A 24,003-nucleotide genomic window follows, 5' to 3' on the forward strand; every position below is an offset into this window, starting at 1 on the left:
TAAAGCAACTTTACTCGTTATATAACATTGCTTTATTTTAGTCATCCATTTGTGCTTCTTCCCCGGTTCCATCCAAGGAGTATACAATGGATGTGTTTTTCCGCCAAACCTGGGTGGACAAGAGGCTGAAGTACGACGGCCCTATTGAAATTCTTCGTCTCAATAACATGATGGTCACTAAAGTCTGGACACCTGATACGTTCTTTAGGAACGGAAAAAAATCAATTTCCCATAACATGACAGCTCCAAACAAGCTGTTCAGGATCATGCAGAATGGCACAATTCTGTACACTATGAGGTATGTTTTGCTCTTTACATGACGTCAGGTGTCATTACTACCATTACTAAAATAATGAGAGACGCCCATTTCAATTTAAGAATAATCTTATGTGATTTATATATTTAATTTTAGACTTACCATAAATGCAGAGTGTCCTATGAAACTGGTTGATTTCCCAATGGATGGCCATGCTTGTCCACTTAAATTTGGAAGCTGTGAGTTGTATGCTATTTTTTCTCTTAATTATAGAAGGGAAACTTTCACTAGTAGTGTTCAATATTTTATTCAACAGTACTGTTGAAAGCATGCATATATTTTAATAATGACAAGTCTATGTTTCCTGTAACGTTTGTGGAAAATTAATTTGTGTTTGTTATATATATAATTGCAGATATGTTATAATTTCTTAAATGAAAAATAAAATGACGTTTTTTACAACGTAAGTCTGTGCTCTGAATTGTTTTGAGGCAATAACACAAACAAAAAGAGCAAATCATTGAACATATTGCAAATTAATATGAATGGGTTAATGATTAACAATGTATTTGCAATATTCAGTAATGCTTTTAACACCATTATCCTTATGCTATTTTGAGTAATTGTTTTATCTTATTTTAAATAATTACAGTAAAATCAAAATAGATTTGCATAGTATCACATACATTGAAATATGTTTCAAATATTTAAGCAGCTGTGGAATAGCTTCTAAAAAGTCAATAAAAATGTTTTATTAGTCTTATTGCATTGTAAAATTTATTATGTCAGTAAAGAATTTAAATTATAATTAGAAAATTAGTAATGAAACATGCTCATTCAATTATTTAGATATAATTAAAAAGAGGAAAAATCAGCAGGACATGTTATGTCGCGATGATTACATTACTATTGTGGACTAACATATTATTATAAGTTCAGTGTTTTCATATGTTTTAGATGCATATCCTAAAAGTGAAATGATATACACATGGACAAAAGGTCCTGAACAATCAGTGGAGGTACCCAAAGAATCTTCTAGCTTGGTGCAGTATGATCTTGTTGGACAAACGGTATCTAGTGGCACTGTTAAATCCATTACAGGTAAAGGCACATGTTTACGGAATTCTTCAATAAGTAACACAATCTCTGAGCACCAGCATACAATTTGAATATGTCTTTGTGTTAAATATTACATAAGTATTGCTGGATTGTTGTTGTATTTCTATCCAAATCAGTTAATTCAAATTAAAACTAAAATACTCAAAATACTCATAGAAAGCAGTTCTTTTTTTTTCTTTTTTAGGAGAGTATGTGGTGATGACAGTCTATTTTCACTTGAGAAGGAAAATGGGTTATTTCATGATCCAGACTTACATACCCTGTATTATGACGGTCATTCTCTCTCAAGTGTCTTTTTGGATTAATAAGGAATCTGTTCCAGCACGAACAGTTTTTGGTATGTACTTTTAATCCATAAAACAGTGTATTGCATAATTTCATTCTATTTCTCTCTCTCCTGCCTCCAATATCGAAGCTTTAACATTTTGCTGCCTTTCAATGATGCTTGCTGTTGCCACATTTCTCAATTTAGTCATGATGATGCTATTTGCTGTAGGATTCAAATACTTCATCCCACTCTGGGTCTAAGGAGTCTTTGGGAAGTCTGAGGTAAGTTCAGTCAAGAATTTAAGCTTTTCACAAGCTAGGCTGGACCACATTGTTGTTTTAGGATTAGCATAAACAGGAATGGCTATATCAGAATCAACAAATTCAGTCAGCAATAACTTGACAGAACAAAATGTACTTTATTTCCCTCTTCTAACTTTTTCTCTGACTGTTGCTGGGGTATAAACATAGAAACATAGAAAATAGGAGCAGGAGTCGCCCATTCGGCCCTTCGAGCCTGCACCGCCATTCAATACGATCATGGCTGATTGCCTAAACTTAGTACCCTGTTCCCGCTTTCTCCCCATATCCCTTGATTCCTTTAGCCCTAAGAACTATATCTGATTCTTTCTTGAATATATTTAATGATTTGGCCTCAACTGCTTTCTGTGGTAGAGAATTCCATAGGTTCATCACTCTCTGGGTGAAGAAATCTCTCCTCATCTCAGTCTTAAATGGCTTACCCCTTATCCTTAGATTGTGACCCCTCGTCCTGGACTCCACTGCCATTGGGAACATCCTTCCTGCATCTAGTCTGTCCAGTCCTGTTAAAATTTTGTAGGTTTCTATGAGATCCCCTCTCATTCTTCTAAACTCTAGCGTATACAAGCCTAATCGACCCAATCTCTCTTCATCCGTCAGTCCTGCCATCCTAGGAATCAGTCTGGTGAACCTTCGCTGCACTCCCTCCATATCAAGAACATTCTTCCTCAGATAAGGAGACCAAAACTGCACACAATACTCCAGATGTGGTCTTACCAAGACCTTGTATAATTGCAGCAAGACATCCTTGCTCCTGTACTCGAATCCTCTCGCTATGAAGGCCTACATATCATTTGCCTTCTTAACTGCCTGCTGCACCTGCATGCTTACTTTCAGAGACTGGTGTACAAGGACACCCAGGTCTCGCTGCACCTCCCCCTTTCCCAATCTATCGGCATTCAGATAATAATCTGCCTTTCTGTTTTTGCCACCAAAGTGGATAACCTTACATTTATACACATTGTACTGCATCTGCCGTGTATTTGCCCACTCACTCAAACTGTCCAAATCACACTGGAGCTTCTCTGCATCCTCCTCACAGCTCCCACTCCCACCCAGCTTTGTGTCATCTGCAAACTTGGAGATATTACATTTAATTCCCTCATCTATATCATTAATATGTATTGTGAATAGCTGGGGTCCTAGCACTTATCCCTGTGGTACCCCACTAGTCACTGCCTGCCACTTGGAAAAAGACCCATTTATTCCTACTCTTTGTTTCCTGTCTGCCAACTAGTTCTCTATCTACGTCAGTACCTTACCCCCAATCCCATATGTTTTAATTCTGCATGCTAATTTCTTATGTGGGGCCTTATCGAAAGCCTTCTGAAAGTCCAAATGCACCATATCAACTGGTTCTCCCTTATCCATTCTACTAGTTACTTCCTCAAAAAATTCCGGTAGATTTGTCAAGCATGATTTCCCTTTTGTAAATCCATGTTGACTTTGTCCAATCCTGTCATTGTTTTCCAAGTGCTCTGCTATTACATCTTTTATAATGGACTCTAGCATTTTCCCCACTACTGATGTCAGGCTAACCGATCTATAATTCCCTGTTTTCTCTCTGCATCCTTTTTTAAATAGTGGGATTACATTAGCTACCCTCCAATCCATTGGAACTGTTCCAGAGTCTATAGAATTTTGAAAATATAGCCCTCATACTTGGCCCAAGAAACCATACTTAATTAATCAGGCTGACCTGCATTATCTCCCTGTTAAGCAACATGTCAATTCAAAAAATTCTCATCCTTGTTTACAAATATCTCCATAGCCTAACCTCTCCCTATGTTTGTAATCTCCTCCAGTCCTACAGACATCCAAGATATCAGCACTCCTCTAATTCTGGCCTCTTGAGCATCCCCAATTTTAATTGCTCCACCATTGGCAGCTGTGCCTTCAGCCGCAGAGGCCCTGAGCTCTGGAATTCCCTTCCTAAACCTCTCCGCCTCACTTCTGCTGTTTCCTCCTTTAAGACATGCCTTAAAGACATGTCCCAGCTTTTGACCATGTACCCTAATACCTTCTCATGTGACTTTTGTTTTATAATGCTCCTGTGAAGCACCTTGGGACATTTTACCATGCTAAAGGTGCTATATAAATAATTTGTTGATTGTGGAGGGAGTCAAATTGAGTCTGATGCTGTTTTAAATTGAGACATGACACACACAGCCCTAACATATTTCAGCAGAGTTAATAGAAAGCAATCAAAAGAAGCAAATGTGGTTGAATTTTCTCACTTCAGCTAGAGGCACTAATGTCAATTGTAAGACCCTCACTAGTGCCCCACCTGAGGTCAGCTAACTCAATACTAAAATGCAATTGAGCTGGGACCTCTTTATCTATATGACAGTACTGCCAACTGGCAATGCATATCACATTGTCAAAAACATTGAATTATCCAAATCAATTGATTGATTTTCTGCATGTATGGTGTTAATTTTGATTTTGCAATTTAAAAATGATGCCCATTAAGAATATGTAACAGTGCAAAATTCCTGTGCCTGTGCCTATGCCATTGGATTGTTGCACGTTATTATTAAGCTGCATGGAGCCAAGAAAATGTGGGGGTGAAGTGTAATGTGAGAAGCAGAAAGTAGGCCAGATGGACCAGAAAAGACAAAAAGGTAGGATAGCGTCAAAATCTGAACCAGACATGGCTGGGCTAGTAAAAACTTGTCTGATACAGGTATTTTGTAGGCGACAGATGTGTGCTGAGTTGGGATAAATGCTGTTACTGACAGAAGTTGTAGCTCTGGGGGCTTAGATTGGTCCTGTTAATTTTTCTTTACTGATGCATAGTGTTGTACAAATACAGACAAATTAATATGTTAATCAAAACATGAATTCTATTGTTGTCATTTGTTGTCATAGCTGTAGACTTGGGGTACCTTAGGTCAGTTATCAAGAACTACATTGAATGTACATCACAGAAACAGGCCATTCAGCTGAACTGGTTAATGCTTCACATGAGCCTCCTCCCACTCTCTTCTTCTGACGCTATCAGCATAAACTTGTATTCCTTTCTCACTCATATGTTTATCTAGCTTTCTCTTAAATACATCTATGCTATTCACCTCAACTACTCCTTGCGGTAGTGACTTCCACATTCTAACACCCTGTCTAAAAATGTTTCTCCTGAATTCCCTATTGGATTATTAGTGATTTTCATATTTGTATAGCCCCGTAGTTTTGGTCTCCTCTTTTGGCGTTGGTGTTTACCTTCCACATAGACAATTGTCCTAGTCCCATGTCTCTATCCTGTTCCCATATCTCTTTTGTAAAATGTTCTAGCTATTCTGTTAAAAAAAACCTTTCTGCCATTTTTAATTTATTTTGGAGCTGTCTCATTTTTCAAAGCTATTTCTAGCTCTGACAAGATAGTACTGCACTGACTTTCTTTGCTAATACCATTGAGTGGAGTGGTGGAATTAAAAAATAAATATTGACTTTTTTAAGCACCTAAAGCCATAGATTTGATTTTGGCAGTAATTCTGATTGGTGCAGAAATGCCTGTTTCAAATATTCTTTGAGGAAACATAAAAGGGCTTTACCAAAAGTTTATGAAGCAGTGGATCTATTTTTCTTTAGTGTCTTTTGGAAAAAAATCCTTCCAGCAAAAAAAAGTATCTTGGAACTTAAGTTTTCTTGTTCTGCATCAGAAAAGTCTAAATTTTGTAGTAACTAGGTGTAATTGAGGAAAAAAATGGGTAGAAATTTCTTTGCATTTTGCCCAGTTTTCAGGTGCAAAATTGTGTCCTACTTATCAATCTTGCAACTGGACAGCCACCAGTGTCGGAAGTGCGCACAAAACATGGCCGTCACCATACTGGTTAAGAAACTTGCTACACATCCCTGGCAGCTACTTGAAATGCATGTTGTGTTCATACTTACATAAGCATCCTGTCTGTATTAGAGCTCTTTTGAGAAATTGAGAGCATTTGATTCGCTTCTTCTTAAGCCTGCCCAGAAAAACATGCCACAAACACACAGAAAGCAGACTGAAGCAGGCTATGCCTCCAGAAATAAAAACAAGAAATGCTGGAACCACTCAGCAGGTCTGGCAGCATCTGTGGAAAGAGAAACAGAGTTAACGTTTCGGGTCAGTGACCCTTCTTCGGAAGCCTCCAGAAAGTAGTTTTGGCTGCTGGGGATTCTTGAAGCCATTTTTTTTGCTACTTTGACTGAGTTTAGAAGGCTTTTCATACTAAATGTTGGAGAGCTGACTTTTGGCTGCAGCCATACTCTGCCACTTTTACTGGCTGCAGGAAAAAGACTGGAATGTTGCTGGGAGGCTGCCACAGGAGTGGCAACAGCAGCAGCAGTACAGGTCTATGGAGGCTCAAAGAAGATGGCAAAGGAGACAAGGGAAAAGAAGGTTTCATAGCATGTGCGTCTTTTGTAACAGGATGTAGGCTGCAGTCCATCAGGCAGGCAGTCAGTAACCTATGGCACCAGTTGCAGCAAGAATTGGAGTCAAACACCAGGGCAGACTCAGCATTGCCTGTGGCTGTGAAGGTTAAGATGGCCATCAACCCTTATGTCATAGACTCATTTCAGGGTATAACAGGAGACACAGAAAAATCAGTCAGTTTGCTGTTCATACAGCCATCAAGCAGGCAGTTAATGCTCTTTTCACAAGGAGACAGCAATATATCACCTTCATTGACTGCTGATCAGGAAGAGAGAGCTCTTAGATACGTCATATTACTGGGCAATGTATCATTGACTGCACACATGTTGCTCTGTGTTATCGTCAATCAAGAACCAGCTATGTTTTATAACAGAAGTGTTCTGCTCCCAGAATGTTCAGCTGGTCTGACACCCCAGGCAGTGTACCCGATTTCCTGGCAGTTGTCGTGATGCCTTCATACTGCATCAGTTCTCAATCCTCCTTGCCTTTTACTGAAACCAGTGGGTACCAAGCTGACTTCTTTATGACAGAAGGTATCTCCTCTACACATAGCTCATGACTCTTGTTGGGAACTAGGGAACAGACATTGAAGACCAATATAATGAGAGCCAGACTCAAACCAGAGCTCTGGTTGAGAAAACCAGATGTCCTAAAGCAAATATTCCAGTGCCTGGACCAATCTGATGGAGTCCTGCAGTGTCACCCCGATTGAGTCTCCAAATTTGTACTGGTTTGCTACATTCTACACAACTAAGCCATTCGGAGGAGCCAAGCCTTACAGCTGCCACAAGAGGAAGAAGTGAAGGAGGAAGATGAAGATGAAAAAGATGTAAGAAATTCTCCTTTAATTAATTAAATCATTCTTCACGATTCAGGCTCAATTGTGTTGTCCAAATGCAAGTTTAGTACTCAGACATAAAAATACAATAATTATTATGGTTACACAATTCCACCAGGTTTCTTGCATAACTACAACCAACATCAATGCAAAAAAAAATCTTCACTTAACATCATGCACCTCGTGGATTTAACAACCTTTTTTCTCTTAATATTGAAGTGAAACACCATAGTGTAATCCCTTACTGCCTGACCTCTGTCCTCATTTACCTAATCTAGTTTTCCAACAAGCTGTTACTCCTGTTTTCGGAGCCTGGGTGGAAGGCTGCTAATCATCTGCTGAGGACACTTGAGATAGTCGTAGTGGGTGGCATTGAGCAGATCTGGTTATTGAGGCCCTGACTTTTATCTTGGGTCTGCAGTGAGCTGCTTTGAGGATGTGCATGTCAAGGATAATAGTGGTGCTGGTGTATAAAAGGGTGACAGAGGTGGGTAGGAGGTGCAGATTGTAGCATAGGAACAGAAAGAAGTGGAGCGAGGTGTGCTGCAATGAATGGAGGGGACAGAAGGGCTGTGAGTGCTGGGAATTCAGAGTTAATAGGGTTAGGCAGAAACTGATGCAAGATAGGAGTTGGGTGTAATAACTTAGCAACCTTGGTTAGGTCATTATACCTTTTACTGCATTGCAGCCATGTCCTGGGGGTGATCCTCCTGGCACTAACCTGCTCTGCTTACTCTGCCTCCTGTTCTCGAACAGCTTGACTGGATACCTTCTTGTTGCCTGGTGGGAAGAGGATGTCCCTTCTCCTGCTAACTTCCTCCATCAGGTCTTCCAGGGCTGCCTTCAGAAGTGGGGCTGCCTTTGAGCATCTCCTTGGACTGCCACATTCAAAGGTTACCTGCCGCACCTTTCTGAGGTGCTGCCTGCCTCGATATAGTGCAAGGGATAGCAGATATTCCCATGTCCTCTTTTCACCCCAAATATGGCAAGCAATCAAGAGTGTTAGTTACACAGCCCAACTATTTATTAATAATGAGTGCCCCTGACCAGTTTCGTCACCTAATTGCAGCCACACGATTGGCTGTACACTGTCCATGCAGTGATGATTCTGGGACTGAGAATGGGCCCCGATGAATTTCTACCCCAATAAGTGCAACTACAAGTCTGCAAATCCAGGGAAATCAGAACTGTGATAAGTAAAAACCAACTATATTTACGATACTATAAACTGTACATATAAGGATGAATTTTCCCAGCCCTTTGGAGACGGGCTGGGAGGTGGGAGGGCTGGTAATATGGTGGGGGAGGGGAGCCTGATGACTTCCCACCATCATGGCATATTTCCAGTGCTGGGAACCTCAGCGGCACAGCCGTCCGCTAGGTGGCCAATTGAATCATTTAAGGGCCGAAATGAGGGCCACCTCCCGCCCCTGCATTGGGAGGGCCCACCACTGTGTGGGAAAACTGCCAAGTAAACCCTGGCAGTCTCCCAGAGGGTTCTGGGTGGGGGCCCTCCCAATGGTAGGCCCTTTCAAAGACGAGATCAGCCAGATTGAGAGCGGGAAAGGGTGCTAAACTTTCCTCGCCATTTGTGGGGGCACTATCATCCTGTTTCCATTCAGCAGAGTCAATGAAAATATCTTCCCCTTATGTTTTGCGTGGAAATGTTCTCAAATTCATATTTAAATGAAATTCTCACTTGTTTGAGAAAGGCATTCGACCACACTTATTTACCACACACTTCAGCATTCTTATCCTTATCTGGAAGTCCTTCCATAGCTTCCCTACTTCTACAACATCCTTCAGCCTGATGTTCCTGTACATGCTTTCTGCTTTCCCAACTTTTCTGATTCTGGGTTCTTTTGCTTCCTCCTCTTTCTCTGCTCTTCTTCCAGTAGCAGTGCCTTCACCCAACCTGGCCGCAGATTTTGTAATGCTTTCCCTAATCCCCTACTCTTTGGTCTCCTTCTCCCCTTCTCCAGCAACCTCTTTAAAACCTACTTCTTTGATCTTGCCGACAGTCATTATCCCTAATCCTTCTGTCTCTGCTACTTGGAATCTTGTTATTTAATTATTTATTTGTATGAAGCACTTTGGACCATTATGAAAGTGCATGTTCTTGATTGTTAAACTGTAAACTAACTTTAGGGCTTAGAAGGTAGGTAAATATCAAAAAGTTAATATTTTGACAATGCAGCACATTGGTCCTAATATAAAATTTCTAGGCACAAAATTTAGTTTTTTACATCATTCTATAGAAACTACACACTTCCTACATTTCTATACTGCTTTAAAGACAACTTTACAACTTTAAGAAAGTCCTATTTCAGCAATAATAATTATCATTCACAAGCAGATATTTTTAATTTACATTTCTGGGTTGTCTTTTATTTTACTTCTGTTTTAATTTTTGCCAGTCTATTTTCCAATCTATACAACATATACACATCGGCCAATGACATACAGTCATTTGTTATTAAATTCTTTTGTGAAAATTGCAATTGGTGGATCAATAAAAGAGCAAATAAGAAAGTAATAAGAAAATTGGCCACAAAATTGGGCTCGATAGCGCGGGTAGGTCCGGTACTACAGGAGCCTGTTCAAGATAAAAATGGCGGGTGGTCCACTACTGACTACTTCCCAATTACCATGTCATGGAGAGCGATAGTGTGGGCATCACCATGCGGCACCAGAAGTAAGCAGAGTGAGCAAATCGTGGTGTCAGTCACCGTGTAACACTGATTTTTAACCACTGACCTGTCATTTGTCACCTTGCCACTCCTGTTAACATCCTCCCTTAAACCTGCAGAGCTGAACATGCATTCAGCTTCACGAGAGCCACCCCTCCCACCACCCCCCCACCCCCTGCTCCCTGCCCCACCAGCACTATTTGAAAGGATCACCATTCTATTTCCAGATGAGGTGTTTTTGACTATCTGCTTCCTACTGCAGTTAGTGGAAGTTCTGTGTTGTTGAAGGAGTTGTGAGAAGTTGTCAGAGGGAAGTGGTGCTATGCTTGAAAAAGATTGTGTGCTTCTGAAAGAGCTCCGAGTACACCACTTGCTTCCAGATATGGGAGCTGTATTTGCAGTTCCCCTTAGGCTGCATCATCAATCAGCAATGGAACAAAGCAGAGAAGAGAATCTGTTCACAGAGAGCTCTCGACAGGAAGCCCTAGCCACCTAAGGGTCTTCAGGGATTATTTCTCCTACCTGCACCTCAGCCAGGAGCAGTGTCTGTGACAACTGGGCCTCACCAAGGAAGTGGTCACTGAACTGTGCCACCTCCTCCAACTGGACCTTCAGCCACAGAACAGGGTAAGAATTGCACTGCCATTAGTCGTTAAGGTTACCGTGGCCCTCAATTTCTATGTCAATGGATCCTTCCAGGTTGGAGCAGGCAACATCACCAACATATCTCAGTTCTCTGTCTATCTTTGCATCTAGGAGGTCACAGGGGCCTTGTACGCCAGGAGAGCAAACTTCATTGTCTTCACTCCAAGCAGAAGGAGTGGAGACATTGCTTTGCCATGATAGCAGGCTATGACAGGCACATAACTCAAACACATTGCAACAGACTCACTCTTAAAGTGTTTCTCATCCAGTTGAATGAGCTGCTGCAACCAGAATATGCATGGAGCAGTATGTACCACTCCTTTAAGAAGCACGGGCTAGCTTTAATTGATGCTAGCGTTGCATGAACTTGGACCCCTGCTGAGTGTGCAGCCACTCAGCAGCTCATTTAGCACTGCACAGCACAATTATGGAAATGAGCAGGCAGCATGAAGTTTGCGCGCTGCCTGCAGTACTTTCAACAGCCGTTGGTTAATTGCGTATTACGATCGCTGTGCCTGTTAACAGGCCTTGTCGAATTTTTAGCCCAGTGTTCCTAAAATAGGTGTAACTTTACAAGTCCAAGTGGGCGGCACAGTGGCGCAGTTGTTCGCACCGCAGCCTCACAGCTCCAGCGACCCGGGTTCAATCCTGGGTACTGCCTGTGTGGAGTTTGCAAGTTCTCCCTGTGCCTGTGTGAGTTTCCTCCGGGTGCTCCGGTTTCCTCCCACAGCCAAAAAGACTTGCAGGTTGATAGGTGAATTGGCCATTATAAATTGCCACTAGTATAGGTAGGTGGTAGGGGAATATAGGGACAGGTGAGGATGTGGTAGGAAAATGGGATTAGTGTAGGATTAGTATAAATGGGTGGTTAATGGTCAGCACAGACTCGGTGGGCCAAAGGGCCTGTTTCAGTGCTGTATCTCTAGATCTAAATCTAAATCCATCAATCAGCTTGTAGCCTTCAGATTATCGCTTATAATGTATCATTCTAATTAAGCAGGTCAGTTCAGTCACTTCACAATGTAGGCCTAGAAATTGGTTCCTGGGCACAGGGAATGACCCTTGTGTTAGAACAGGTAGACACAACCACCTGATTTTGTGCCTTGTGTCTCCATTACATGATCAGTAAGCTGCATACACTTGCTGAGTCTCTCCATGTAGTTTGCTGGCGATGACCACTTGACAATGGTTTCACCGACAATGGTCCTCAGGTAGGTCTTGCAAGAGGGTTGAGCAATTGAGAGGGGGGAAGCAATCGAAAGGGAAGGGGCAGCCAGGAGAGGGTTCAAGGGAATGATCAGGACAGATGGGGGGTTAATTGGGAAAGAGGTCAAGGGAGAGCTTGGGAGAGGACCTGAGGGAGCGATCATGGGAGGAGGGAGGAGGCAGTGATTGGGAAGGAAGTGGGTGGCAGTGACCAGGGGAGGGTGGGAGGCAGTGATCAGGAGCTGGAATACACGGTGGGCAGGAGCAGCCAGTGGTTTTAAAGTGGAACGGACAGGGGCACTCCTGCTCCTCCTGGATCCACCTTCAGGTATGGATTCCTTTAAAGAAAAATCCTTTTGGTGGCAGTCTGCAGAAGCCCCTCTAAGGACTGCTAGTTAGGCCGCATGTAAACCTGGTTTTCCTGAATGCAGCCAGCCCAGTTTTGACTGCACTCATGTCCAAACCAATTTGTCAAAGGGAGGCCTCAAGCAGTCTTTAGGCCACTTATTTGGACATGCAAAGGGCCTAATGGCTGTTTCAGTGCATGCTCTGCCTGCCTCTTTTGATTCTTATACAAACATGATGAACAATGCACTTCCATCTCAGAATGTGCGTGTACATGCTGCCCACCATTTTGATTGCTTTGTCACCTTTTTTACAAATTTCTAGCCCTTATTGTGTAAGTGATTAATCAAGTCATATATAAAAAAAAGTTCAAAACCAACACACATTCTTAGATATGTACTGTTCCTGCATAAAGTTGAGTATGAAGACAAAATTATACATTCTAATGAAAATTGCCATATAAAGTGATGTATTAGTAAAGCAATTCCCATAATCATTTTAGATGTTACCATCAGAAAGTTAATTTCCTTCCAATTATGGTCATTACTTCATTTCGTCTAAAATAGAACTTTGATTTTTATCACCTTACATCTAACATGATATGACAGGAATATGTTGAAGGTATTGACATTAAATGTCCAATGAAAATAATCCATATTGCAGCATTACCCATCGTCATTACGAAAATGTAGTGGCAATTGAATTTCCTGTTCTCATTTTTCTCTAAGATTGAGCAGAGCAAAGTTAACTCATTGAGAACAACGTTCGGAGTTGTGCAACTAAGTTAAAAAAAAGGGCCAATTTATCTCTCGGTTATTTCAGGCTTATTATTGTTTTATAGCTTTCTCTAGATCTATTCTACAACAACCATTTTCAGAAATTTGAGAGAAAATCAGTTCTAGTACATATTTTCATCTAGAAAACAAACTAAAAAGATACACATTTTCATAGATAAATTGGAACTTAAGTAATTCCAAGCATCTTGCCTTTGGGGAATTGCAGACTCAATTAAAAATGAGTCTATTGATCTTCATGTTCGGATTTACATCAAACAGCATATAGGAGTAGCAGATCAGACTGAAAGTATCATGGCAGTAGATTGGTTATAAATATTCAGGCAGCACACTCTTTGATAACCTGTGTAGATGATTTTGTTTGGTGGCTACCTGTAGCTACCTGTAAACTAATGCCAGATTTTTCTCTGCCTGCTATTTCTTACAAAATTGTAAATGTGCTGAAAAGCTGTTTATGCTTTTGGTTATAGTAGCAACCAGGGAAAATCCTAATGCCAAAAGCGATGAGAAGACTTTCAGCTTTGAGTGAAGAGAACAAGATAAACCATGGTTATTGCACTGTTTGAACAGACCTAACCCATCTCCGGTCGACTCTCTAGACATAAAATAGGATAAACAGTACTAATCTGTATCAGCAATAGTTTTGACAATGTAATATAACTAAGGATTTCCCTGGATTTCCCTCTGTCCTGCAGAAGTCATCTGGGGAAAGGGCCGCCATAAATTGTGTAAGATAAAAGTATTGATTGCGATGCTTTCCTTCAAGTGCAGGAACCTTTCAATACCCTGTAGCTGGGATCATGTATTACCACTCTTAAGGTCGCTGGCTGTCAATTATGGAACCAGCATTCCGCTCTGTAAATTCAAGGAGCTGGTAGCAATGTTGAAAATGACGTGCACACTTTTTTAAACTCACCCCTCCAATGCTCATAATTTAGAGATAGTCCTAAAAGAAAGTGGAGGAAAACTGGCAAAATCAGATTGCAAAGAGAGATCCAGCAGTTGTAAACATTAGAGTCTAGAAAAGTAACTAGTTATATAGTTCCCAAAACATTTAGGTAATCCCAAGCAAGTCATAAGGTAAATGATGATAAAAAATGCAGTGAAATAGTATAGTTGGCTGCTAGTGAAAAAGTGGAATGAATTTTATCATCAAAGCAAGAGTGTATAAAAGACAACCCTGTCAATGGCCAACTTGCATCAATCAAATTTTTAAATTTTGTAACATACTGTTCTATGTAATAACTAGCCCACCCTAAGCTTTAGGTATTGAAAAGTACCCAAAAAATAGAAAAACATATCTCAAGATAAAACATGTCCTTACCTGAAAGGTAAAAAAACACTATTTTCGAGAAGAAAACAAATATTCAGAGTTGAAGTGCTACTCTACTGGTAAGAAATTTCTTTGATGATCCCCAATCGTCTTTATGGAATGCGTCAGCCCATTGTTAGAATTTCTAGCATTATAAGTGTCTGGCCTGAATCACATTTTTCTGGCAATCCTCAAGGGTCAACAGTCATGCTAATGATATGCAAACCATACATGACAACCTAGTAAAAAAAGTAAAAGGTAACCAACAGCTTCATGAAAGTGGGCAGCCCTGAGTGTAGGCCTTGGGATATAGGAAGACATAGAGCATTGTTAAAAATTCAGGCGGACACAGTTTTGCCATAACATAAACTGCAGATATACTCAAGGTTTAATCACTTTTATCCAAGGGGGAATAAAGCTGATCCACAAAGTGCAGATCTGAATACTGGTGAATTTAGAAATTACTGAAGGACATTGTAATTGCTGAAGACAGTGGGACAGTTTCTGTTTTGGGCACAATCGATGAAATGGGCACAAATTGGGCCTACAATTACACCTGCTTTGAGAAATACTTTTTTGGTTGAGTTTCTGCTCAAACTAATTTGCATACCACCAAACACAAAATCTGCCATGAACTAGTACAATTAGGCACTGTTTTAAAATGTAATTTTTTAAAAATTGCTTCAAAAAATATTCTTTGATATATAAAGAGTGGTAATTCAGTGCAGTTTCATTAATATAACTGGAATCGGTTTATCACGACAAATAAGTATTTTCCCTAAGCAATTTTAATCACAGTGCCAATCTACCAACTGTGAGTGCCTGACTTTAAATTACTGAAAAAGTCTTTTAAAATCAATGCAGAACCATTTCCTAGTTATATTAGGAAACAGTGGTCAGTTTCTTAGTAAATTAAAAATAAATTATATTCAAAAACATTTAAAATGCACCCAAAAGAACCAACTTAATTTTAAGAACCTCCTCGAAAGCTAACGAATGAGCACAATTGACAGAAACTCCCAACAGTGATTAAAGAAAAGAAATGGCTGAAGCATTTGTGACAGTCTTCAGCCCGAAGTGCTGAGTGGATGATCCATCTCAGCCTCCTCCTTAGGTTCCCAGCATAACAGACGCCAGACTTCACCCAATCCGATTCACTCCACGTGATATCAACAAACGGCTGAAGACATTGGATACAGCAAAGGCTATGGGTCCTGATAACATCCCGGCTGTAGTACTAAAAACCTGTGCTGCAGAACTAACCACACCCCTATCCAAGCTGTTACAGCTACAACACTGGCATCTACCCGACAATGTGGAAATTTGTCCATGTCTGACTTATCCAGAAAAAGCAGGACAAAACCAATCTGGCCAATTACCATCCTATCAGCTTACTCTCAATCATCAACAAAGTGATGGAAGGTGTCATTGTCAGTGCTATCGAGAGTCACTTAAACAGCAATAACCTGCCCAACAATGCTCAGTTTGGGTTCCACCAGGGCCACGAGGCTCCTGATCTCATTACAGCCTTGGTCCAAACATGGACAAAAGAGCAGAACTCAAGAGGTGAGATGAGAGTGACTGCCCTTGACATCAAGACAACATTTGACTGAGTGTGGCATCAAGGAGCCTTAGCCAAACTGCAGTCAATGGGAATCAAAGGAAAAACTATACACTGGTTGGAGTTACACCTAGCACAAAGGAAAATGCTTGTGGTTGCTGGAGGCCAATCATCTCAGCCCCAGGACATTGCTGCAAGAGTTCCTCAGGCTAGTGTCCTAGGCCCAACCATCTTTAGCTGATTCATCAATGACCTTCCCTCCATCATAAGGTCAGAAGTGGGGATGTTCACTGATGATTGTATGATGTTCAGCACCATTCACAACTCCTCAGTTACTAAAGCAGACTGTGTCCATATGCAGCAAGACTTGGACAACATTCAGGCTCTAGATAATAAGTGGCAAGTAACATCATACAGTCATCAGTGAACATCCCTTAAATATTGTTGTTACAAGAGCAGGTCAGAGGCTGGGAATTCTGTGGCGAGTAACTCACCTCCTGACTCCCCAAAGGCTGTCCACCATCTACAAGGCAAAGTCAGGAATGTGATGGAATACTCTCCACTTGCCTGGATGAGTGTGGCTCCAACTACACTCAGGAAGCTCGACACCATCCAGGACAAAGCAGCCTGCTTGATCAGTACCCCATCCACCACCTTAAACATTCCCTTCTTTTACCACTGACGCACAGTGACAGCAGTGAGTTCCAACTACAAGATGCACTGCAGCAACTCAGCCTCCTTCGACAGCACCTTCCAAACCCATGACCTCTTCCACCTAGAAGGACAAGGACAGCAGACACACGGGAACACCACCACCTGCAAATTCTCCTCCAAGTCACACACCATCCTGACTTGGAGATATATCATTGTTTCTTCACTGTCGCTGGATCAAAATCTTAGAACTCCCTCCCTAACAGCACTGTGGGTATACCCGCACCAGATGGACTGCAACAGTTAAAGAATGCAGCTCACCACCACCTTCTCAAGGGCAATTAGGGATGGGCAACAAATGCTGGCCTTGTCAGCAACACCCACATCCCATGAAACAATAAAAAAAATCATCCTGGGACATGGCCAGTTTTGTTGCTGGGGCCTGCTTCTAATTCAAGTTGCAATGAACATAATTTGCATTTAAATTTCCACAGTCGTTTGTGTCAGATGCGTTGATTTCTGTCCAATTTCACCGAAAAAATAAACACAACGGAGCAGACACTCCAGGCCATGAAATTAATTTTCTATCAGTGGGCTGGGGGCATATCCCACACCAAAAATTTTGATTTTTTTTTATACATACTTTATTTGGTGCATTTTGGAGCCTAATGCAATTCTGACTTTTAAAGCAAAAATAATTTTGCCTGAAGGGTTGCAGATGTTTTAACTATGAAAATAAAAACAGTTATTGAGATTTTAATACAACTTGAAAGTATTCAGTTCCTTTCATTGAGAATCTAACCTCAGGTGCATCATATTATTTTTTGACCTGAATCTTTACCACCACACACATACAATAACCTTAACTGGTACATATTTATATTCACAAGACAAGAGTGGCTCACTTTTACATCTCTCTTTGATCCTGATCCCATTACAGTACAGTGGCAGCCAGGGTTTACTTGGTTTGGGGGCATGCTAATCTAACTATTTTAGTTTCTGTAATTTGAGCAGGGGTAAGGGAGAACTAATGTCACCAAAACTAAACCTCAGAACCAATGTTGATGACAGATGGCGTGGGGTCTCTCAATTACTGCACCTTATTGAAGTTTCTTGGATGTTTACCATGCACATATAAACAAACTGAAAATAGCTGTCAAAATTACAGAACATGGTCAGGCACACAGGCAGATGGACCAATGGTCTACGTAAAATATCACAATAGAACATTGTAGTAAAATCCTAAATATGGGAAGCTTAATGTAATTCCAAAATTAAGTAAAATCTTTGTTTCTAAATGCTGACAATGAATGCTGAAATACAATGAGTTAATGCTATCACACCTATGAATATTTTGCAACCAGAAGAAATTAAACCTTCACACCGGACAACTGCCAGGCACACTGCAGAAAGTTCCTTTGATGAAAATGAAAACTTTTTAAACGTTCCAAATTATAAGGTCATTCATAACAATTTTGGTGTCAGCTGCTAAATAAATGCACTTGTAGCAATACATTTCAGAAGTCATTGTGACGCTTTCCTGTCTCAAATTTGTGTGCAACCAATAGTGGGAAATGTCTGATTGATTGGTTCTGCCAACATCAATTTCCACTTCTGACTGATCGGATTTGTTTTGTCAGGTTTCGGTATTTCCATTCAACCAATCTGATTGGTTCTGACAGCCTCCGGTTCCACCCTCCACCTGATCTGATTGTTTGACACTGACAACCTCCAATTCTGATGAAAATTGCTGATTTCTGTTGTGAAACACTGACAAAATGATAAATAATTTGAAAATTTAGCTCTCAGCTTAAAATGTTGCATTTGGTAACTAGACAGACCATAGATATTTTTTGCTTTTAATATAAGTGGAAGTGAAGATGAGTTGGTGATCAGATTTTGTATCTCTTGATGAGGTCCAAAATTTAAAAAAAAGCTAAAAAGGTGTCTATCAGCAGAAAATCATATTGCAAATAGCACTGTCAAGAAAATTTGACAATGATATTGTTTAAAACTCTCTTCAGTGACAAATATTGTACTCTTTGACTTCATAGCCACAACTGATCTACATTAGGCAGAAAAAGTGGGACAAATGGCTGGACAAGTGATAGGTTTTGTAGCCCTGCTTCTCAGACTGTAGAAAATCTCTAAACCATGGATTCAGTGAAGATCAAGGTCACATGGGCTGGTGGACTTCATGAGAATAGCCTATTGCCTGCCAGAGTCTAGTCTTTGCAGCATTTGAGAAATAGAGCTGAGTTGTCAGCCCATGAGTTGATAGTAATTAGACAAGACTTCCCTTTCTCTGCTAGGAACTTAAGAATTACTGTAGTTGCACATAACATTCACAGTCAGGCAATAAGGTCAAGAATGCAAGAACACAACTTGATATGCTGATTTTCCTGCCAGTAGAATTTTCCCCTAAACACTAATGTTACCTAAAATTTGGTCCACTGTGTATAGAGTTATAACTATTTGAACCAGAGTTGCTGGAGCATGCATTAAGTTATGGTACACCCAAGAAAAGTCTTCCAGCAATCATCAAGGTTCAACTTATGAGACATCTGTTTATATGTACAAAGGGGAAATGAAGATAAAGAAAAAGATCCACCAAGAAAAGAGCATGCCATTATACTTCTGGGAAAATATGAAGCCTGGCAATCTCTTGGCACATCATTAACCGATTGAAAAAAAGACATGCATGTGGGGACAGAAATCTATATGATATTAAGTAAGTTATACTGATACCTCTCAAACTAGCCACATGGCAGATTTTGAGAAGCACTCAAGTCCCTAAGTCGAGTAATAGTAGGCTTTTATTGGTATGAAAAACACCAGATTTTGTTGTTTGGTCCCAGGCCAAATGAGCAGAAATCCTAACCATATCATATAACATATGATGTAACATATAATGAACCCCACTATTTAAAAAGGGAGGTAGAGTGAAAGCAGAGAATTATAGACCAGTCAGCCTGACGTCGGTAGTGGGGAAAATTCTAGAGTCCATTATCAAAGATTTTATAGCAAAGCACTTAGAGAACAGTGGTAGAATCGGGCAGAGTCAGCATGGATTTACGAAAGGGAAATCATGCTTGACAAATCTACTAGAATTCTACGAGGATGTAACGAGTAGAGTTGATGAGGGGGAGCCAGTGAATGTGGTTTATTTGGAATTTCAGAAGAATTTTGACAAAGTCCCACATAAGCGATTAGCATGTAAAATTAAAGCGCATGGATTGGGGGGTAGTGTATTGAGATGAATGGAAAATTGATTGGTGGACAGGAAACAAAGAGGAGGGATAAATGGGTCTTTTTCTGAATGGCAGGCAGTGAATAGTGGGGTACCGCAGGGATCGGTGCTAGGACCCCAGCTATTCACAATATATATTAATGATTTAGATGAGGGAACTAAATGTAGTATCTCCAAATTTGCAGATGACACAAATCTGGGTGGGAGGGTAAGTTGTGAGGAGGATGCAGAGAGGCTTCAGGGTGATTTGGACAAGTTGAGTGAGTGGGCTAATGCATGGCAGATGCAATATAATGTGGATAAATGTGAGGTTATCCACTTTGGTAGCAAAAACAGGAAGGCAGATTATTATCTAAATGGCTATAAACTGAGAGAGGGGAATATGCAGCGAAACCTGGGTGTTCTCGTACACCAGTCGCTGAAGGTAAGCACACAGGTCCAACAGGCGGTAAAAAATGGTATGCTGGCCTTCATAGCGAGAGGTTTCGAGTACAGGAGCAGGGATGTCTTGCTTCAAATATACAGGGCCTTGGTGAGGCCACACCTGGAATATTGTGTGCAGTTTTGGTCTCCTTATCTGAGGAAGGATGTTCTTGCTATAGAGGGAGTGCAGAGAAGGTTTACCAGACTGACTCCTGGGATGGCGGAACTGACATATAAGGAGAGATTGAGTCAGTCAGGATTATATTCGCTGGAGTTCAGAAGTGAGGGGGGAATCTCATAGAAACCTTTAAAATTCTAACAGGACTTGACAGGGTAGATGCAGGAAGGATGTTCCCGATGGTGGGGGAGTCCAGAACCAGGGGTCATAGTCTAAGGATACAGGGTAAACCTTTCAGGACTGAGATGAGGAGAAATTTCTTCACCCAGAGAGTGGTGAGCCTGTGGAATTCACTACCACAGAAAGCAGTTGAGGCCAAAACATTGTATGTTTTCAGGAAGGAGTTAGATGCAGCTCTTGGGTCTAAAGGGATCAAAGGGTATGGGGCAAAAGTGGGAACAGGTTACTGAGTTGGATGATCAGCCATGATCATAATGAATGGCGGAGCAGGCTCAAAGGGCTGAATGGCCTACTCCTGCTCCTATTTTCTATGTTTCTATGTTTCTATATGTCTTACTGATGCACTCTGCACTGATAAAGACAAAAGAAAGCACACATGTTTCAGAGCAAAGTACATGTGCTGATTATGTTTATGGAAAGTTTGCTGGTGAGATACCTATAGGAGAGAAAAAACAAAGAGAATTCTTAACCAGTAGGTTTCTTGAGGCATCAGTTATGACAAGACAGCACGTGGGAGTTTCATCTGAGCAATAAGGCCATTGAGAATGTTTCGTGAGATGTACTGCTGAGTATTCTTGTTGACTTATAGCTGAAATTTGGAGAGAAATACATACAGCAGAGTTTTGAGGAAATATAGATTATAAGATCCTTGCTGATTCTGATGGTTCTAAGACTGTTGCTACAAAATCTAATTTGCATATGTTCAGCAGACCGATAATACAATATGCAAGATCAATTAATCTAAAGAACTGGTCGTCCATCTTCTACCTTCAGATATTCAACCATAGTTAAGTATGGCTTATATTGCCAGCTAAAGGCGGGGCTAAAGAATGGCGAGTCAAACAGACTTAGCAGTTGGCAGGAAAAAAGACAGAAGTGCAAGGGGAGAGCCAACTGTGTAACAGCCCCGACAACCAAGTTTATCTGCAGCACCTGTGGAAGAGTCGGTCACTCTAGAATTGGCCTTTATAGCCACTCCAGGCACTGCTCCACAAACCACTGACCACCTCTAGGCACTTACCCATTGTCTCTCGAGACAAGGAGGCAAAAGAAAGAAAGAAAGAATATTTCCAGGCTACAGAAAAAAAAACTGCATTATGTTTATCAGAAAGCACAGACTTCAAATCACCATATGCGCTGGATTTTAGGAGCCCGCCACCGATCTCGGCAGTGAGCTCAAAATATGGTGGCCCATATGCGCGGGCTGCACGCCAAAGAACCACTGCAATCTCAAGCACGGTGGCTCATTTAAATAGCCGGGGAACCAGGGTGGCCTGCACCCCCCCATCTCATGGAGGGGTGTGCTGTTCATCCCCGGAAATGGCATAAGCTGCCTGTGCGCAGGCGCTGGTGCCATTATTCAAGGACAGTCATCCCTGCCACCTAATTTAGATTTTTAAACACATAACCCCCAAAATTAAATGAATAAAGTTCTTCTGCTCCCCTCCTACCACCCCCCCCATAACAATTACATTAACTATTTGTCCTCTTCCCAACCCAAAAACCTTTTACGTCTGACCTTCCCCCCCCCACCCGCCCCCCCTCAAACTGCACAAATTTTGAAGTTCAATTCTTTCCACCATCTCCTACACCCGCTATGTGCATTTGACCCTGTCCACCCCCTTACCTCCTCCCCCCTCCCCACCAGTGTCGCGTCGCCTTTCCCCAGACAGGAATTTGAAGGCGCGGGAATGCCAGCATGGAGCCTCATCTACAGCCATCTTCAGGTCCCCCTTGCCAAGGAACCCATGCCGGGGGGAAAACAAGATCCAGCCCTATGTTTCTCAGCATTCATAGAATAAACAGCAGTTTACAATTAAACACACCCATGTGTTTAACTATAACAAGGGACTACCATCCCAATTTTGTTAGGGTACAATCTAAGCTCTCTATTGAAGTCAAGTTCAGGGGGCATTCATGGCTTGGTTCACTAAAACAAAATCAACAAAATCAGTATTTTAGAACACAGTGACAAGCTATCAGTCAGTACAATAGACCATGTGCCATGGCAGAATTACATTGGATGAATCATACCACTTGACCTGGTTTAGGAGGTTCCTTAATGCATGCAGTTGAACAAAGCTTAAGTTAATTGCACCAATTAAATCAAATTAATGTGCTTCACAGACAGCAACAACAGACCAGGCAGTCTAAAATTTACAGTTATATGTCATTACACTTGATAAAATATGTATTTGCTTACCTTAAACACTGCTATACATGAGGAGAAATAAATGGAGAGAGTGAGAGAACAAGAGAGGGAGAGAGATTGAGTTTAGGACCCAGGAAATCAGGAAAGAGGGAGCAGAGGTTCGATCTGTGATTATACCTAAGGAAATACTGTCCTTCAAGAAGGTCCATTAATCCTACAGCTACCATATATTTTAGGAGTGTGTTCACAATACCTTTTAAATCAATTTATTAGACCTGTTGTGGACTGCTGGCTTTGTTTATATATAGAGCCAGAATTTTTCTGTCAAAATAACAGTAAGGCTAATTATGCTTGCTGTTATTTAAGCGTAAATGGTACAGCAACTTCTGGCAAGGAGCAGTTGTGCGGTTAAATGTATACAAAGGTTGCTGTCCAAATTGTGCAACTCTGCCATTAACTTCACAAAAATGGAATTTTGTTCTTGCTGTCCTTGTTGTTTTTAGAACTTGCTATATTTGCCCATTAAACTCACCACAGAAAGTTAAATGTTGGCATTCTAACAATGCAATATGTGTTACTGACTCCTAATCAACCTCTATGGTAATGAAAATCAATTATTACAATTGTGGAGTCTCATTCCTTCAGGTTTTGAATTTTTCACAGTGATTTTAAAAATGTCGAATTTTAAATTAAATGTTTTTATCTTACTGTTCCTATCTGTCTCTTTTTTCTCTCTCTTAATCCAATCTTTCTTTCTCTCTATTTCTCTTTCTGTACCTTATTTGACATTAAATTCATCTACTCTAATTCATCCTCCTTCTCAGTCCTTCCTGTGTTCATTTCCCAATTCTTGAATCTGATTGGTTAATGAGCTACCATGTTGGTTGCCCTGTTTACTCAGGTCCCAGAGGCCTTGTTTTCCTCACTGCGCCTTTATCAGCTCACATTTCCAGCAACTTAATGTGCAAAAGATTTTTGAGCTGAAGCGTGCAGGGGCACGTCTAACTAATGGTAGGTGCTGTTATATGCCCTGATACAGCAAATTTGGGCCCAATGAATTGTATTATGAACTTGCCACTTAACATCCTTGCAGACCTATCTGGGGTAAATGGCTGTGTTATTGGGTTCTCAACACAAATGTACCAAACACTATGAGAATGATTGGTACGTTGAATGAAGAGTTCATTATTACAGAATAACTGAATTACAGGAGAGCTCTGAGATATACACATATCACCCACTGACTAAAACTGTTCTAACTACTGTATCACATGTTAGCCTGCATCACTTCCTGGTATGATGTATTCAATTGAAGCATTCAAAAGGGAATTAGACAGTTATATGAAAAGGAAGAATGTGCAGGGCTATGGGAGAAGGCAGGGAATGGAACTGAGGGAGTTGCTC

At 40.9% G+C, this 24,003-nt stretch overlaps 1 protein-coding gene across 1 annotated transcript in view; it reads left to right on the forward strand.

The window, feature by feature from the left end:
• The window catches only part of gabra4 (gamma-aminobutyric acid type A receptor subunit alpha4), a 76,610-nt gene that overhangs the window by 1,689 nt on the left and 50,918 nt on the right, over nucleotides 1-24,003 (forward strand). The window contains exons 4-7 of the mRNA XM_068058464.1: nucleotides 78-298; nucleotides 413-495; nucleotides 1,214-1,357; nucleotides 1,560-1,712. Of these exons, the coding sequence (XP_067914565.1) occupies nucleotides 78-298; nucleotides 413-495; nucleotides 1,214-1,357; nucleotides 1,560-1,712 (601 nt within the window). The remainder of the gene's footprint in view (nucleotides 1-77; nucleotides 299-412; nucleotides 496-1,213; nucleotides 1,358-1,559; nucleotides 1,713-24,003) is intronic.

Source organism: Heterodontus francisci, chromosome 1, assembly GCF_036365525.1.
Source record: "Heterodontus francisci isolate sHetFra1 chromosome 1, sHetFra1.hap1, whole genome shotgun sequence".
Taxonomy (NCBI): domain Eukaryota; kingdom Metazoa; phylum Chordata; class Chondrichthyes; order Heterodontiformes; family Heterodontidae; genus Heterodontus; species Heterodontus francisci.